This window comes from Aplidium turbinatum, chromosome 7, assembly GCF_918807975.1.
Source record: "Aplidium turbinatum chromosome 7, kaAplTurb1.1, whole genome shotgun sequence".
In the NCBI taxonomy this organism is placed as follows: domain Eukaryota; kingdom Metazoa; phylum Chordata; class Ascidiacea; order Aplousobranchia; family Polyclinidae; genus Aplidium; species Aplidium turbinatum.
The window spans coordinates 24425461-24445277 of NC_137478.1; the positions used below are offsets into that span (position 1 = coordinate 24425461).

Below are 19817 nucleotides of genomic sequence, written 5' to 3' on the forward strand. Positions count from 1 at the left end.
GTGTGGTATTTCAAAAACAAGCCTTGAAAACGTTTACTCGGAAAGGTATCAATGTTCCAAGCGTGCTGTGATGGTGTAGCATATATTAATCTTTTAACGAGGTCCACTGCACCAGGGCCGGATTAAGGTGGAGGCTGCAGCCCCAGGCCAACTAAAAAAATAGGCCCACCGATAACAACCTACTAAGAGCAAATGACATGCTTATTATCAGGATCGAAAGAATAAAGGACGAAAATTATAGAACGAATGCTAACAATGTAAACCAGTCGTTCTTAACCAGACGGCACGCCTCCCCAGAGGGGCGTCAGCTAATTTCCAAGGGGGCCCGAAACCTAGCGTGCATCAAGCAGTTCATCAAGTTTTGAAAACAATGTTTAATGACAATGACGAACAATTACAGACTAAAGAAACAGCCAAGGGGTTTATCTTGTCAATGGAAAAGCTTGAAACCGTTATTTTAATTGAGCTATGGTCGTGCATAATTTAACGGTTTCATAAAACTACAGTGCCGGCAAAAAATCTTTACATTCAGTCGGCAAAAAAAAAAACTTTACATGTAAAATCTGCACAAGTTCTTAGCTTACTGTTCCCTCTAATAGCATTGCGTCATAAAAACGCTTATAGTTACATCATTAGCTACTCTCTGGCTACACTTCACCGCAAAGTCATTGCTCTGCGTGCATAGTGTTGCTTTGCAGCTTCATGAATAGTAGGGTAGGTGAAATCGCACAATATTTTTTATTCTCTCAAAATTTCGAGGTCTTGCAAAACAATTTTCAAAAACTAAAATGGGTCGAAAGAAGAAGCAAATAGAAGAAAAATCTAGTGCCTTGACTTTGTTAGAAAAGGGAGATTCTGTGATTGCTGTAGCCAGAGATATTGGGCCTCAAGAGAGGCAATTTATCAATTAAAAGAGTGAAATATTCAGTCACTGTAATTGTAAAGATGGTCTTTGCATAAAGTGAACAACATGTGTATTTTTTGAATTACATTTATTTGCTTATTTTGTTCCAAATTGTCATCGATTTTCTTGTTCGTGAGAAGAAGCAAAGTTTTGTTGTTCATGAAACCAGATCGAAATTGTTTACTCATCATAGCTGCTGATAAACTTGTACTTTACACTTTACGTGCAAGTGATTTTCTTTGAGTTTATTGTTTAGTGTAAACATTGCATCAGAACAAGTCTGTAATGAACAAAAGAGGCAGTTAAAGTGACTAGAATATTAACTTGGAAACATTGTTCGAACATTAGGTCAGAATAACTATTTGGTATTGTGTATTATTGTACCGTACTATTCTCGCAACAGACGAAATAAAAGTTTTCCCTTTTTTTCATTCTGTCTCTCTCTGACCATGACGAAGATCTGTCTTCAGTTCAACGATTCGATCCACGGAAGCAAGCATGGTCCGATGTTGCTGATATGAACGTTGCAAGAAGTTTCCACGGTTTATGCGTCATAGACGGGATGGTGCATGTCGCTGGAGGGTGAGTGGTTGTTTGTGAACGTCATCAATGCATAGAAAGTATGAATAAGTTGAATTAATGGAGTCTACAAACCTGTGAATAGAAATATACGAGATTCTAATACCTTAATCTCAGATAGTGAAGAAGGAGCGTTCTTCCTGACTATCAGCACAAGGCTGAGTACTCAATCGTACAGCGAACCAAGCCTCATGGGCGAGCACTGTGTCTACAGAATCGCTATCAATTTTTGCTGCAATCGACTGCCGAGATGCATTAATCTGAGATCATTATAATTTATTGAAACATAGTTTGATTGAATCTGTCCATCGCTGATGTCGAATTTCAAAGTTTAATCCGTTTGGTTTTTAATATTTTAAACTTACAATATCATCAGCTTACAGCATTGTTTTGTCATTCAATATTATTGCTTTGTATTCTAATCTTTATTGCATCACAATTTACAGAAAAAACGACGCAATAAAAACTTTTGATGCAGCAAAGAATACAAGTAAGTAGTTGGAAATGCAGAAGAAATTAAAGGCCCAGAATTCATTGTAGCGATTTAATTGCGACAAGCCAATCGGGTCATTACATCAGTTACGATTGTTACGATGTCAATGGCATCGCGCAATGTTGAGCCATGAATCTTCTTGTTTCGTTGCATTGTGGAAATTCAAAATATTTTAATTTTCATGTTATCGGAGCAGATTTGTTTGTTTCGCTTTATGGTTGTTGTATTTTCTTTTGTTTAAAACAACAAATTACTTTCAAATTTCATTTTATTGTTGAATCATCGTTTCAAAATGATGAAAGATCGTAACATGTAAGAATGAAATTAAACGTTTTAGAAAGTCGTTTGTTTAATTTTTCAGCGCTGTGAACAAAGAATGGTGTTTTTTTTCAACGTTTTTTTTCATATTAATGCAGAGTAAGCAAAAAGTAGTCCACGTATTCGTTGATCTCATCACGCACATTTAGTTGTTAGCCGTTGACCAACTTTGCTGTAGAGATAGCCTATCGTGCAAGCGATTTTCTGTTCTAACAATGATCAACCAATTCGTGAAAGTTCAAAGTCTGCACAAACATATCTTCTAACTACTCTATCAATCAGTGACATATCGTTCGATTGTCTTTTGCAAGTGTTGTAACCAATACATTGATTGAATTGTCATTGCTTTGTGTTTTAGTCGAATTTTCAAGGTTTTATTTAGCGAATTACTTTCCTTGCTGATTCAAGTCCAAAGGAATAACTCATGTTATTCAGTCGCTCTGCTGCATTATTTTGTGAAGTGTTTTTCAAAGCAGATGAATCCAGCAAGAGATTTTAAACTATAAAGAAGTTCCATTCGAAATCCATTGTTTATCGTGTACTTAGGTTAGTTTTATAATTAAAGCCTTTAAGCTTCTATCCCGAACTTAAATATCTAGAGGTAGTTCTGGATAGGCTGCTTACCTTCCCCTGCCATAAAGAAGCACTGATTGAAACGATCCTTCTTACAAACCTGTGCTAACATGACTATTGACTAGTTAGCTCTGACTGGGTTGCTGGAATAGCCGCTTTGGGAATAATACTATGCTAATGTCTACATGGCCATGTTAACTGGCCTCTATACTTCCAGGCCAAGGAGACCATCGCTTTCTAGAGACCCACTTATTTTAGATGGCATTTTTAGTTAGGAAACCGAACCCTCGTGCGATATTATTTGAAATTTTAAATTACGCACAGTTTGAGAATCACTGTATGGTAGCCTAGTACTTTACTTCTGAACGAAGATAGTAGTTTAAAAATTACGTCATTTGCAAGCCTTTCTACGACTAAAAAGTCCTATGCGTGAACTGCAGGCGAGGCCGCACAAATAAAGCACAACCAAATTTTAAATGTCTTAATTTATCAACCATGATGCAAACTCGGAAACTTTCACAGACTCCTTGAAGTCGCTTTGCGGACCCCGATTGAGAACCGCTGGTCTACGCCAAGCTGTGGACAACAAAACGTTGACTTTACTTTATATCAGCAATTTGGGGAGTTTTTCTCTGTCTTCTCTGCAAATTTTGGTTTTGTTGAAACGCTGTTCCTGTAACTTCTGATTAGTTCAAGGTTTCATTGACTTTACAAAAAATTGATGTTTAAGTGCCTACATTTTTTTCAGTGTGAACACTCGTTTTTTGACATGCTTTATGATGTAGCCTACGTTTATGCTTGTCAATGTGAACCCCGCTTAAGAGTTGTCTGAAAAAACAAAAGCTGGTGATCAGAACAAATATAAAATGACGTTGCCAAGGTTCACTACGTCACTTCAACTTTTATTATATCACTGTGCCATAAAATTGCCCAATGATTTCGTCAATTAAAATAGTTCGCGTCCATCATAAAATTTAATCTTATTTGTAAAAGAGTTGTTGCTGAGCAACTGCAACCAAACAGGGTTTGTTCAGTTCTATTCATGATTGAATGGATTGGAAATATGTTTGTCGTGTCAGGGCGTTGACTTTGCTTTGTGTGTGATCAACTTAGTTTTTTTGTTTGGTGCCGCAGTATTTCCTTATATAATTATTGTACTAACTTGAAAAGTTGTAAAGTAATACTCACTTGAAGTCAAACTCATGAGCGCTGTCAAAAATGCAAACGAAACATTTTTGTGTGAAGATGAGAAGTTAGTGGCAGATTCAGGAGACCGGACGGGAAGGGGAGGTGATTGAGGTAATCGAGCCTCCTTGAGACACAAAAAGCATCATTCATTATCTATTTGCAAGGTCGGATTAATGTACAGTATTGTAGATCTGCACATCATTGTGTTTTGTTGAAACTGCTCTCATTAAAACTACTTGCTGGATCTTCCCCTGGAGGAAGTTTACGTAGGTTAAGAAATGATAGTTGTTTGAAGACTAGGAACAAAAAAACGTAATTTTTGTTTTATAAAGTTTAAAGATCAAACTTTGAGAATCGCATTCAATATAAACACAATAGCTGTAGTTATAGCCTATAATGTTCACAAGCGAATTTCTTTGATTTAATGAATTCAGCTTTTACAGGATATTCTTGAAAGTAATTTAAGTGTAAATTTCAAAAGACTTTGATTCTTTTCAACTACACCTGTTTATCAAATACTGCAAAATCTCCTCTACTTTTTACTGCAATTTCATCTAAGGTGAGTAATTCTGCACAGAAGGGATTATAACGAAACATAGAGTTGGCATTTGAATAACTATCGATACATTGCATTGCTAGTAGCAATGTAACGAAAGCATGCAGCCCTTGAGCTAAAGTTATTTCAGTGTCGTGGCTACTATCCCCTGTAATGGCATCTTCGTGCTGTTCAGTAGAGACTCGATCCAATTCAACAGTTGGGCTTGGGAACAATCTTTGAAGAACGTTTGCGGCCAGGGCAGCGAGTTTCTGACGTTTTATTTTATGACCAAGCTGATCCTGCGGTTGATCGATGTAGAAAGGTTTCTTGAGGTACCCAAAAAGGTAAACCAGTTCGGCATACCAACGCTCGTCGATTCGAAACCTAAAGCTTTTCTTCGTCCTTCCTAATTTTCGAATTTAGTTATTAGTCCCTTTGTACAAAACCCTGAAGCTTTCAAAACGGCTGGACAGTGGATAGATGTTACGTTTTGCTTTTTTTTTGTAGATTTACAATACAAAAAGTTTTGCCAAACCTCGGATTTCTCTTTGAACTTACATCTTCAAAATTCTCCATTCTGAGCTAAATTTTAATTTTTCCTTTGCAAAAAGATAGGGCAGAATTAGCAGAAACTGTACTAACAGCACAATGGCACAACCGCCTTTCTAACACTGCGATACCCAGTAGCACTAATGCTACGACTGATTGCGATTGCGTAGTTCATTGTTATGGCATGGTTGGTATGATTATCACACTAATGTGGAATGTTCAAAACAACCAGATGATATTGTAAAGCTGCTTTAAAACCAAAATAATATGAGCATCAAGCGATATGGCGCTACATCAGTTTTTGTAGATGTTTTCTGGAAATCCCGGGATTTTAACAAAATTATTCCCGGAATCGGGATCAGAAAAACGGGTTAAAATCCCGGGTTTCCGGGATTGGGATTTCCCGGGGTCCCAACCATAATTGCTACATATTTTGTTAATATGCGTTTCTTCATCCCTTGTTTGTAAGTTTGTCATGACACAATTCTACGATGATTTATTGCAGCATGTTGAATTTTCGTCCATACTTTTCAATTTTTTTCTGTGCACGCCCCTATTCTGATTGAGCATGCGTAATTGCAGACGTAGCTTAATTTATTTGAAACAGACCGGTTGCATTTTACACTAAATTTTACTGTAAAACTAATCCACATTGTATTGATAACATACATTTTGAAACTTAAACATGGCTTTGGGATAAAAAGGTTTGGCGATGAAGATTAAAGCAAATGTGAGTGAAAGTGTTTTTTATAAGTGGCAACCATGTACTGAAAAACAATCATAGCCAATGTTCATTATACGTTGCAGAGAAATTATAGAAAATGGGATTCAAGCAATTTAAAAGCACGCACATGGAAGACATCATGCACAAACTGAACGAGTAAATACGTTTCTTTATATTTTACCTTTTCATTTGTGCACACTGGTTTATTGTGGTGATATTTGTGACAACTCAGTAAAGCAGATATGGAATTAAAATTGCTTGTGGTTTGCGATGGAAGCTTTTTTTCATTTTCACTATAATATTAATTTTTGGGAAGCTGAAAACATTTTTAAATTCAATGCTTCTGCTTTTTATGTACACTGTGCGGTATATCTTGAATTTTATATATAACGTTGATACAGTACAGGAAACAGTAGGTTATGCATAATGCACTAATCTTGTAATGGTAAAAAATTATATATATCACAATGGTATTTTCTCTGGTGTCAGGCCCTTTTTCTTATTTCCAACACTTTTTCCTGATGCTGGAATTGGCTACTTATGTTCCAAATAAGTTGTCTGTATTGAGCATAAGCCTATATGCTTCTGGAGTTTTTTTATTCTTCATAGTTTTTACTGAAGTGTTTCAAATCAGCTTTTTGTTTCAGCAAAACAAAACTTCAATGGATTCAAAGTAGTTGCAAATAAAAGGGCCTCAGAATATTGTTTCATTTTTTGTTTGTCGTATCCAGGCTTTCACCCGGTGGTTGAAGATTTAGATTAAGTGGACGGGAAGGCAAGGAAGCCAATCTTCGTGTCCACCTTCAGGCATGCCTTTAAGTGTCCTGCCAAAGACACAGCCGCATGCTCTTGAGCGGTGTCGAACCGGCGCCCTTTCGACTGCCGTTCCAGGGCTCTCACCACTCGGCTATGCAGTCGACATTGTTTCATGGAAACAATATCTTATTTAAGTTTTTTTTTTTAGTTTTTCAGATTCAAAAATACTTTGGTTTCTATGTATTTTTACAGCAGTTGTTTAAATTGTAAATAATTGCTATAATGGATGCTTCTTCAAGTGAATCTACTGACATTTAAAAAAAAGTATTTGATTTATATTTGAATTTGTTAAAAATAGAGAAAGAAAATCTGGAAATGGTTATTGTGACGTCACTTTGACTGCTGGAGATGATGAATTTTCCAGCCACAAATGTATCCTTGGAGCGTTTTCGACCTTTTATCAAAAGCTTTTCTCTGCAGAGGTGAATTTTGTGTATTATTTGTTTCTTTGTTGATGGTGAAGAGGGAAACTGATTGCACAGTTTTAACTACAGATTAGAATTTGTTTGCTGTTTTACTTAAAATGTAAAAGTTTTACGGAAATGTGGTTACCCATTTTTGCTTATCACTTGAACTATATTTGAGAATCAACGCTTTTATATTTTGTAGATAATTCAGAAATTCTGTCATCATTTATTTTTCTTATACAATGTACGGAATTTTTATGTAGCCTGAAGAAGCTGTTTTTCCATATTGTAATTGAACATTAGAATTCCTTAACTTTAAACACACAGGGCTGCCACATACTTTGTTAATTTATTTAAAGTGTAAAATTATAATTTTAGAGCATTTGTACAGAAGATTTTCTTGCTTAACAGCGCCAGTCCTAGTACTGACCAACCGTGATAACTGGTAATGTTTGTTGCAGGCAAGCTGGTCCATACTTTGAATGCAACTTTAACTCTAAACAAGAAAAAAAAAACAATTCATGAAAAGATATAAAAAAAAATGGTTTTATGAAGATTTACTGAATTATGAAGAATTGAACAATGCGGTTATTACTTTTTTCAAAACTATTCAATCACAAAATACATAGCAATTGTATATTAGGTTCTATGCCTGGCCGGCCTAAAAAAGATAATTTATTAACAAGCTTCTGGACATTTTGTTGTGTAAGCTACCTTATATAACAAGTAGGCTACATTGACTGCTGGCAGATACGCCACTGTTTCGACCTTAAAGTCTTCTCAATGCAGTAAACTTAGATGTGGATCTGCGAGCATTGTTAGAAAAGCAAAATTAACCAGGTTAAATGTAATAAAGTAAATTAAAAAAATTTTTACTCGAAATTTGACCAGAGATGATATTAATAGTTAAGCTGAAAGGTATTTTCATCTTTGTTCAGCTCCGATTGTTTGTTTGTACAAACTCATTTATATGTCATCAAAATCATAATCTGGGTAAACGCGTCATTCTGTGATTCAGCTTTGTTAATTTTGTGAATTGTTAGATGAAGGAAAAATATGAAAGTAAAGCGAATATCCACGGAGTGAATGAGAATACCATGGAAGCTGTTTTAAACTTTATGTATTCTTGTGAAGTGGTGGTCACAAGTGAAAACGTCTACAACTTGCTTGAAGCTGCAAATTATTTACAAATTCCAAGTTAGTGTTAACGATTGTTTAAGAATGTGAGGAAACGTTTTTCACAACAGCTTATGATAACTTTAATCATTTAAAACAATCACTTTTTTAATATTTTTTGTTTTTAGATTGTGGCGAAGATACCAGTATAACGGCAGAAGTTATAGTTTTCAACTTGTTGATGAATAATTTTGCAGCAATTTTTACTGTACTTACTTGTTAGTGTTGGCTCCTTTCCTGAGCTCATTTTTGGTCATAGTCGGCTAGGTTAACTCGAAACATTTAAAAACAATCATTGTTTTGCCTTTTTATCTTTCATAGCAAAGATACCATGGCAGGAGTTGGCAGATTTATTTATTTATTAGCTTTTATCAGGTTTCATTGCACAATAAGTGGTTTCATTGATGTTGGCTGTTGTTTAGATCTCAAGCAATATTGCATCGAATTTCTGCTTGATGAAATTGATGTGACGAATTGCTTAACAATTCAAGCGTATTCGAAAATGTATGATCTGGACCAAGTTGTGGCAAAAGCAAACATTGTCATTGCTGAGAACTTTGAATCAGTCATCGATGGAAAAGAGTTCAAAGAGCTAACACCAGACGTGATGTTTGAAGTGATCCAAGTTGAAGATAAAAAGGTTTGTAGGCCTATTTCAAATTAAGACTACAAACAGAATTTGACAATCATAAATTCCACAAAAGAAAATTGAACCAGACTGTTTGCCAGTTATTTAATTAAAGCTTTGGTAGAGAGTTTGCTTTGTTGAACCATAGAGAAATAACTATTTCTCTATAGTTATTTAATTTGTGAGCATTGTACATGTTCTCGGGCAAGTCACATAAATCAAGGCTAGTGCGACCGGTGGGTGCGAAGAAATGTAGACGGCAAGTCACATACAAGTAATCATTGCCCGTTCATTATCCAAACCATCCGTGATATCAAATACCTATTCCCCATGGTAAACACACAGTAGGCAACAACTAATTGGGGAGTGCCTAAATAGTTAATACGCGACAAAATATCGATGTTTACATAATTTATAAAAGCTTCAGTGATAAGCGATTTCTACTTAAATGTGAGTCGATTTGAACCAGTGCAGAACAGCAGCTGTTATGCTAGTTGTGCTGACACTTACACAAAAGTTAAAATTTGTGACTGCCGTTCATATTCAAAAGTGTAAAAAAATGTTAGCAAGTACTGGACTTAACATTCTGGTAGCTAAATTGTTTGCTTGGCCATTATGTGCTTCCCATTCCATGAACTGAGCAGAAGAATTTGGAGTTGACATTTCATATTGTTCTGTGACGTAATACTAATTTGTGATGAAGTGCAGTAATAATTGATGTTGTCATTTAGGTATCCTATGAAGAAAACGTTTTTCATGCGCTCATAAATTGGGTCAAACATGACGTCACCACACGTAAGAAGCACATGGTTGAACTTTTCAATTTTGTTAAACTTGGAAAACTATCCTGGAATTTCTTGCAAGATGTTGCATTGAAAGAGGTAAATCTGAGAAATATTACACTTAGTAATCACTATCCAATATGTAGCCTACTAACAGTGAGCATATGTTGTTGCTTATGATATTTCTTATATGTTTGTAACTGGCATGGTAGTGGTAGGAAAAATAATGAAATAAATATCAACAAAACAGTGCTGCCCAATGCCCATTCAATATTGTCACTTATGTGATCACTTTGAAAGTTTGTAGGAGATGGCATAATGTACTATATATAATACTTGTACAATCATAAGTCTAAACAAAATTCTTCAAGATTAAGTAACAAGAATTATGAGAAGTATTACATTCAGCTCACCATAGCATTGGGGAAAATACCACGAACTATGATTACAATAACAAGAAGTTTGAATACAACGTTACAAAACAATAAACCAACGTACTGATGTAATCGATATAAACTAAGCAAAAATGGCTCCACTCCAGCATACAATTTATAGTGTAAAAGAACTTGAATATTTTTATCTGCAATCATTTGTAAATTTTGGTGCCGAAGTCTAATTCACATATGATTTTATGAGAAATTTTTGAAACCGATTTTGCAACAAACAACTAGGTCTGATAAATGTTCAAATATTGACACTAAGCTTGCATTTAAATTTGCTAAATTTCCTTTCAATTCATCAGGAATTGATTATGACTTCAGTGGAATGTACAAATATTTTACTTCTATCTGCAATTCCACGTGCTGCTGCAACTGAAGTTCTTCCCGCTACTTCAGCAAAGGGAGGTTTGGATAACTTTTTAGTTTAAAATTTCAGTACTGCATGTTAGAGTTGTTCATTGAGTCACAATGGCCAACAGCGTTTATGACCCACAAACTTTGTGTCGCATTATTGACGAAAGTTATTCAAAGCAGAGTCAAATGATTCAGATCGTTTGTTTATTGACGTCACCAAGCAAAGGTTTTGTTAGGAAAATATACGAGGAGTAATTTTTTCTACCTTTTTATCAACAACTTCAAACATTGATTCTGCGCAAATTGAGGGAAGGTCATACAATTCGAATTGTCTGTTTAGTGACTCAAACGTCTAAAAATATCTGTGTGATTTTTCCGGCATGTTAATAAATCCAATACCGTAAATCAATAATTATGGTCTAATCAATTTTGTCATGGATCGAATGCTAACCAAAGTCCACTACTAGCTGATACATGATCCTAAAACAGGGGTGTCTGAAGTCCTGCTCACAATTGTATTTGTATGGCCAACGTCTGTTGCTTCACAATGTGTTATTTTTGGCACGCGGACCCACAGAAATCATATCAATTCAACTTGCATTATTAAAAAAATTATACAGTATTTTCTTGCGCACAAAACCCGGCGAGAAAAGTTAAAATTATTATTGCGTCATAATTGCGAAATCAACTATTGTCCTGAGGAATAATCTAATGCTACTTTATAGTTTTACTAAGATTTAAAATAGTCGAGGCTATATGTTGGTGAAATATAAACTCTCACGGTCTTTGCGTATGTCTCTGTACGCCTACTTTTGATTGAATAATTATTACATTATGTAAATATGAAATACGCTGAGTTGAATGCAAAACATCCTATTTAAACAAGGTAGTTACAAAAAACTCAGCGACTTGGAGTTTCCTTCAGTATGCAAGCTCGCTCCCTTCCTAAAGATTTTTTTGAGTTAAAAAACGCATCTCGAATGCAAAAGTAGCCTATGTGGTGGATAGTCCCTTTCGTTTCACGATGCGTTTAATTTTTGGACAAGTCTTATGCTATCCACCGTTGATAGACACCTACCAAGAAAGCGAGAGCGTAGTATTATCTCTTCTGAAAACTCCGACAAAATAACATTGATCTGGTTTCGCTTCTTTCAAATACTAGTTATTCCAAATGATCATCAACAATACAAAACAGATGGGGGCAGTCTAAGCCATAAAATGTCGAGTTATTGTAACATTTATTGTCACAGTGTTTGTATAAAATTACCGAAAAACTCTGCACCAACTAAATATGAATATAAGTGGGCCCCTAAACAGAGATATGGGCCCACCAACTGGGGTTTTGGAAGCGGAAAATAGGGCCTTGCGTAATTTAAGCAATTGAATATCGAGCTTCTGCAGCAATATTTACTATTTTTTTCATTTCATATAGGCTAGCTACAAAAAAAACATTAAACAAACTGAAATGAGTGGGCCCCTAAACTGGCGTGCCCCCAGAAATACGAGAGGCGGCTAATATGGCCTTGCTACCGAAGACCACTCTTGAACAATAACATGTTTGCACTACAGTGACTACACAATCACAACAACGCAAAAAAAATCAACATTGTTAAAGGAGGGAGGGGCATGACTCAACGGCCTCCTCTGCGTTCGCCACTGGCAGTAAACATGAGTATTCGCAGTGAGACATGAGACTAATTGCATACAATCGCTAGTACGTCAAACTATCAGTGATTGTTTGTAGACCTACATCAACAAGGATATGGCACCGCTTTCTAAAAATAACACAAGATCTTCTATTTTGAGGTGGATGGACGATGAAAATAGCGAAGTCAAAAAACATCAAAAACAGAGAAGCAAGAATGATTTGCAACTTAAAAATTAACTTTCTCAAACTTTGCGTTGAATTGTTTTTGTTTCCTTTGAAAGCGCACTTTTGTCATTGTTATAATAGTAATAACAATATTTATTATTGCACATTAGCCTAAAATGATTTTGCACATTAGCCTAAATGATACTGATGCAGAACAAGCAAAGCCAAGAGCGAGGTAACCGGGAAAGCCGCATTTGCTTGAGCTTGCAATTTCTTAGTTTTCATGCCTCATGGTATTATGTAATGCTTTTCTTAGAAAATGTACATTGTACAGTGATAAAAATTCCAATCTCGCATGTAATGAGAAGTCGTATACCACCAGCAGGGTGAGGCTGGTGCCCCATTACACCATCTAACAAAATTTCGCAAAAAAATTTTAGTTGCAGAAAATTTTTTATGTATTGTGTTCTGCTACTTCAAACTAATCATCAAAATAGCAAAAAAAAAATCTGATGTGTCCTTACTTTTGATAAAATGTCACTTTTTCTGATTGTTAGTTTTACTCACAGATTTTCTGTATTAACCAGCATAGTTTTCTATTAAACGTGTAAGCATGCAAACACAAAGAAATATTATGCAAATAAAAGCCATATATGCATCATGCAAAGATGAAAACACTTCAAAAGTGATCACATTTGTGTGATATGTGTGTGTGTGTGATACGTGCCATTTTTCCGCTTCCACCAATCACCCATACAAGGATCAACACAATCAAGATGGGAGTGCAGGAAATGCATGTTTATGGACATGAAACACACCATTTTTCATATTCTTTCATCACATTGTTTCCAAAAGTTGATAATTATTGCTTCGTTTAACCTATTACCAAAATTCTGAAATTATGTCTGTATTAGCCTTGTTGAATTCGTCATGAGAGACTTTTTCTATATTTTGAGACACTACCGTGTCTTACGCAGCTTTTTTGCTCGAGGGTTTGAGAATCGGCAACTCAGCTGCTGAGTGCTATGCGAAACAGGTGCAATAGAACATAATATGGATGAATATACAATGTCATGTCGGTTTTTTGTTTTTCTAAACCGTGAATTGTCAACCATATAGCAACAACGGTCTTCTGTATGGTTTCAGGGTTCTCTCCCAACGTTTGAAATAGCAAATGCTGCAGTATCAAATGTCGTTTTCCCTTAGTCATCCATCTAAATTGGACCAATGTTTTCTGCAGATCACTGCATAAGGTGCACAGCTTTTAACTTGGTCAATTTGGTCACTAATTTCCTACCAAAATACATGTCATAAGTATAAAAGCTTTGCTTCTAGCTTTGTTTCACTGCACATTTCGCTTGTTAGTCTGATATGGTTACTGATATAGATAGACTACAGACATAGCAAAAAGTTTCAAAACAATCAGTAGAAAATCAATAAAAAATCAACCAGGTTTGGTAACTACAAAAGTTTATTGGTAGAGCTTTCGCCGCCGTAAAGGCGGCTTCATCAGTACTCTTATTCTATTTATTAGGTTTCTATTTGAATAAGAGTACTGATGAAGCCGCCTTTACGGCGGCGAAAGCTCTACCAATAAATTTTTGTAGTTACCAAACCTGGTTGATTTTTTATTGATTAATTATTATACGTTTGGCTGAATCCTTTTGCATGGATCTTACAATTATTTATGATTAGCAATTCCCAAAACACCGAGAAGCCAGAACTGAGGTTAAGAGTCTGCAGAAACCTTTTATTACAATCAGTAGAAAGTTTGCATTCACGTGATGATCCAATTATCAACTTATTTGCAATTTAGGCTAGAGCTTTTTACAGAACACAGTAAGAAACAATGAATGATTGAAACATTTTAAGTTCCATATTTTCTGATTACATTGATAGTAAATAAAAACAATTTGAAATTTCTGTACTTGCTCTATACGCGACTATGATTGATTGATTGATTGATGAATCTTTATCCTCGGACTGGGAAAGCTTCTTGCAGAGCTTAATCCTGGCAGTTTCGCATACTTGTAGAGGCTTTGAATCACTGACGCAGGCCCGGTCACCGAGATTGACAGAATGAAGTTTCCGATTGTTGCAGTCATGTTGCCAGAGAATTATTCCATCCATTAGATGCCGCTGAATGGAGAGCAGTCCTTAACGTGCGTTGCTCAAGCGCATACCCCGAGAGTCGAACCGGCGCCGCTTGATCTTGAAGCTTCTTCGTTCCAGAAGTGACGCGCTAACCAATTGAAAACAAAGATCATTGTTATGATACAAGCTACAATTATGAAGCTAAAATGATAGCCACCATGACGTCACACTTCATCGACCTTATAAGGAATTTACAGTAGAATAAGAGCTTGAGAAACTGGGTACTAAAAGTTCAAAAACCTTAAATAAATCTTTTTTGAACGACACTTGTGGAAAAAAATTGCTAGAAGCATGTTTTAATCAGCAATATCTATCGAAAAATACTAAAAACTTGACACAACTAATTTTTGTTACATGGTGTTATTTTTCAAACTTTCGGCTATCACCTCTACCTTTTTTTTGGTGGTGAGGTTTGATGAATAAAGCAATTTGGTGAAGTTTTATAAAAGTCGAAATTTGTTTAGGGGTCCCAATATGCATTTTACTATTTTAGCCCCAATAAGAATTGACACGACTGGTAAAAATGTCATATATCGACTTATAACTATCATATGAAGATGGCTTTGTGCTTAAAAAAACCGCAATGACCTATTTCCTATAGGTGTTATTAAGCATTTTAAGCTTTAAAACGTTTACTTTTTGAGTTATTGCAAATAAACTGTTTTTCATTTGTTATATAACCCTAAAAAAGTTCCCTGTGTTCGAGTGGTTATACAATGTCTGATATAGCGCCTTATAGCCCTGTGAGACTTCGTTCCCACAAAATTAATAAATCAGTCAGAACAGAATAAACAAAAGAAAACGTGTAATGTGTGGATTATCAAAACAACCAATACTATCTACAATAATGCTCTCGTCTCAGGTAATAAAAGTACACAGTTATGTATGCACTGATACCGAATTACTCATAAATACTTGATAAAGTCAATGGGTCAATGCCAAAAACCAACAGGTACTCGTAGGTAGTTTTCTTTGGTTTGGTAGCATTTTGCGATCATTCTCGATAATTTGGAGTATGTTATAATAACGTTTCTCGATCTTAGTCGCAGTTAAGAAGTCTGCACCAAGTTTAACTCCCCGCTCAGCACAATCATTGACACATTTTAGAGAGTTTACAATTCCTAAACCATAATGCAGGCCCGTAATTATACATTTTAGCTTGGGGGGGCTCAAAAGCTGTTGCGAAGTAAAAGGCTATGCACCAGTGGCGGCTCGTGACTTTTGGCAGTGGGGGTGCTGTAAATGGTGATGTTAAATATGACGTCATAAAGTGGCAGGAACGGACGAGCGCCGATGGCGCGAGCCTCCTAGGGGGGTCTGGGGGCATGCACCCCCAGAACATTTTGCACTTTTATATGCTCTAAAATGCCATTCCTGGTGTTTTCAGAACAAAAAATAAAAATTTTAAGCAGTTGAAAATGTGGATTTTTAGAACTTTGAAACAAAGAGCACGAGGGATCAGTATCGAGCACGAGGGATCAGAGAGAGAAAGCGAAAAATTAATGAATGTCATCACGGAGGTTGAAGATACTTTATTTCAAGAGCTCTGTGCCCCTGAAAAGAGCGATGTTGGTGCAGTGGGCCTCACTAAAAGATTTAGGCTATGCTAAACCATCACAGCACGCTTAGAATGATGATGATGATTATGTGCCTGATCTGATACAGACGTTGGCGATCATGGTCTTCCAAACTTCTCTGTCATTTGCCATTCGTATAAAATCGTTCGTTTTGACTGTTGTGTTTGTGGCCCATTGATTCAAGCTGTTTTAATAAGTTAATCTTTGTCGACCTCTGCTTCTTTTTCCCTGTATCATCCCCAATAGAGCTAATTTTTCCAAATCTCCATGTCTGTGAATATGACCTACAAATTGCATCTGACGCCTTCTAACTGTTGTTATTAATCTCCTTTCTGCATTTGCCAATTTCATAACTTCGTCATTACTCTTCTTTTCAGTCCAAGATATCCTCAACATCCTTCTGAGAAACCACATCTCAGCAGCCTCTAGTCTTTTCTTCATATCTTTACTTATTGTCCAGCATTCACATCCGTAGGTTAGAATTGATTCTACATATGCTTTTAAAACTTTAATTTTGGTCTTTATTGTCATGTTGCGATTCCTGAAGACTGTGCTCATTTTACCGAAAGTATCCTTTGCTATGGCGATTCTCTTTTTAATTTCAGTGTCACTTTTGCCATCGGAAGTTATAATGTATCCAAGATATTTAAATTTTTCAACTTGTTTCACTGTATCACCATTGAGTGTTAGGTTGCAATTTGGATAAGTTTTCTTTTTTGATACCGTCATGCATTCTGTTTTTCTTGAATTTAACTCTAAACCCATTGCTTTACTGTTATTGACAACAGAATTTAATAAGTCCTGTAGATTGTTTGCAGATTCTGCTATCAAGACTGTATCATCAGCGTATCTCAAGTTAGTTATATTTTGTCCTCCAACCTTTACTCCATTCATATTTTCGATGTCTCTCAAAATCATCTCACTGTAAATGTTGAAAAGGTCTGGAGGTAGGACACATCCTTGTCTGACGCCACGTTGTATCGGTTTGAATTCGCTAAGATCGTTATTTATACGTATTGCAGCCGTTTGTTCCCAATAGAGGTTTCGTATGATTCTGAGGTCTTTACCGTCGATATCTAAAGAATGCAGTATATGGAATAATTTGGCATGTTGAACCTTATCAAAAGCTTTAGAAAAGTCTATGAAACATAGATAAAGATCCTTGTTTTTTTCTATACATCTCTCTATTAACATTTTTAATGTAAAAATTCCATTTTTGGTCCCTTTGTCTGGGACAAATCCAAACTGTGCTGTTGAAATTTCCGGTTTTAGTTTTGGTCTCAATCTCATCATCACGATTCGAAGTAGGATCTTTGTTAAGTGACTCATAAGGCTAATTGTTCTGTGGAGTGAGCATTCTGTTGCTCCGGTTTTCTTTGGTAAAGTTATGAATATGGAACGTACCATGTCACTAGGGATGTTTCCGGTGTCATAAATATGATTTAAGATCACAGTGGTTAGGTCTAAACCCCACTCATCTAAAGCTTCGAGAATTTCAACTGAGATATTATCTGGTCCAACTGCTCTTCCATGTTTTGTTTTGTTCATAGCGATTCTTACTTCTTCTTTCATAATTGCAGGACCTTTCATGGGTTTGGAGATGCCTGGCTTGTTTCCGCGTTCGTCGAAAAACAGCTCTTCAATGTATTCACACCAACGCTGCAGAATATCTTTTTGGTCCATCAGAATAGTTCCATCATTTGCCTTGATGCATCCTGCTTGTGAGCAATACCTCTTCTTCCCTGTTACCTCTTTCACCTTCTTGTGTATATATTTACTATCTTTGATTTTAACATTTTCGATTTCTTCACATTGAGTATTTATCCAGGTTTCTTTAGCATCAACACACATCTTTTTAATTTTCTTGTTCAAAATTTTGTATCTTTGTTTATTATTCTTTGCTTTTCTTCTTTCTTCCATGAGGTCAAGAATTTCAGATGTCATCCATTTCTTTTGTTTCTCAGTTTTGACTAGTGGTATGAACTCTTCCAGTGATTCCGACACGCTATTTTTAAATTGTTCCAGTATTTTATCTGTTGTTGTTAGCCTTTCAAGCGACTCGTATTTGTTTTTGACTGAGACAGAAAATTTTGTACGTATTTCGGGATTTCTACGTAGTAGATCAATTTCATATTTCGGGTTTGGCTTAGTTTTCTTGCATCTCTTTAGCTTGACCCTCAGAGAGCAGACAACTGGAATATGGTCACTATCGCAGTCTGCACCAGGCATTGATTTAGATGATAGAATGGCGTTACGAAACCGCTTTTGAGCAAGGATATAATCGATCTGATTCTTGGATCTATCACCCGGGCTTCTCCAAGTCCATTTTCTTCGTGGGTGGTTTTCCGACCATGTATTAGTGATTAGATATTCATTGTCTCTGCACCATTCAATGAGTCGTTCTCCTCTGTCGTTCATTTTACCAAGACCGTGTGGGCCAACAATGTCTTCAATTCGTTCGTTTCCCACTTTTGCATTAAAATCCCCCATAATAATTTTGATGTCTTGTGATTTTAATTGTCTGATGGCACGCTCAACGTCCTCATAAAATGTTTCTGTATCATCCCAATCATGACTTGATGTTGGGGCGTATGTTTGAACTATTCCAATGTCAAAAGGTTTAGCTTTTAGTTTAACGACCATTACCCGGTCTGATACAGGCCAAAATCCTTTGAAAGTTGCAGATGTAGCAGAATCAAGTATTATACCAACACCTCTTTGATGTTGATCACCTCCAGAATATAAGATTTTGCAGCCATCCAATGTGGTTGTACCTGTACCAGTCCAACGAACTTCTGCTAAGCCAAGAATATTTATACTCATTCGTTTCATTTCCTGCATAACATTAGCAAGTTTCCCTTTTTGATACAAAGTACGCACATTCCACGTTCCTATGCGTTTTGGTTTAACTTTGCTGACAGTCGCATTATGACGATCGGGTGCCACCTGTCGCACATGGCAATCCCTTCCGAGCGAGGTGTTTACCTTGTAAACCCCATTTACGCTGTTCATTTGACTTCTTTTTATTTGTCTGACCATAATTTTCTTTGCAAAGATAGCACACAGTGGTTTGCAGTTGCCTTCTGTGTGGGCAGTGTCCTTACAGGACGAGGGTCCTAGCCATTGTACCTTATTCGGTATCTTCTGCCTAGCACCGTGAGAAATAAAACCAGTTCTGAAACCATATCAGCTGCCTTTACTCCTCATCCGTCACCTGCTTACCATGACTTCCGTGTCCCTGATCGGGGGGCAAGGGGTTTCTCATACGTGCCCATGGTACGACCCCAGACTGCGGAAGGGAGGAGCGTCTTACACCATCCTCCATGGGTAATCCACAGGACAGTATAGCATACCCATGCCGCTACCCTGATTAGAATAGTGATACCTTTGATACGCTTAGAATAGTGATACCTTTCAGAGTAAACGTTTTCAAGGCATGTTTTTGAAATACAATTACACACCAATACCATCCAGCGCGGCTGTGGAACGCATGTTTTCGCTTGGAAAGGACATTGTGCGTCCCAAACGCAGCAGATTGTCAGACAAACGTTTTAAAATGCTTATGTTTCTACAAGGAAATAACTAAAAGCTTTGAGCTTGGGGGGGCATTGCCCCCCTAAGCCCCCCCCGGCAATTACGGGCCTGCCATAATGGTATAATTGGGTGTCGTTCAATTCACCGATAGGCACATCTAAGAAGTTCTTGTTTACTCTCAGTATTGAAAAAAAATTTCCAGAGTCTTGACGAATAAAATTGGTGAGCTTTAGATTGTCAGTATCATGTTCATTCAGTTTTGGAAAATTT

The 19817-nt window shown here is 36.4% G+C and overlaps 1 protein-coding gene across 1 annotated transcript; it reads left to right on the forward strand.

Moving 5' to 3' along the window:
- The first annotated feature begins 788 nt into the window (after nucleotides 1-788).
- LOC145774430 (kelch-like protein 12) lies at nucleotides 789-10543 on the forward strand. The gene is made up of 6 exons (XM_082585680.1): nucleotides 789-895; nucleotides 6981-7104; nucleotides 8133-8286; nucleotides 8688-8905; nucleotides 9625-9774; nucleotides 10418-10543. Exons 1-6 carry the CDS (start codon nucleotides 789-791, stop codon nucleotides 10541-10543), a joined length of 879 nt encoding a protein of 292 aa, XP_082441806.1.
- The last annotated feature ends 9274 nt before the right edge of the window (nucleotides 10544-19817 follow it).

Bases quoted from the DNA above. Each gene is read 5' to 3' on its own strand.
- LOC145774430 (XM_082585680.1), top strand. From the start codon at position 789: ATGGGTCGAAAGAAGAAGCAAATAGAAGAAAAATCTAGTGCCTTGACT. The intron at 896-6,980 runs GCAATTTATCAA...TGTTAAAAATAG, and splicing joins GATATTGGGCCTCAAGAGAG to AGAAAGAAAATCTGGAAATG. The intron at 9,775-10,417 runs GTAAATCTGAGA...TCAATTCATCAG, and splicing joins AAGATGTTGCATTGAAAGAG to GAATTGATTATGACTTCAGT.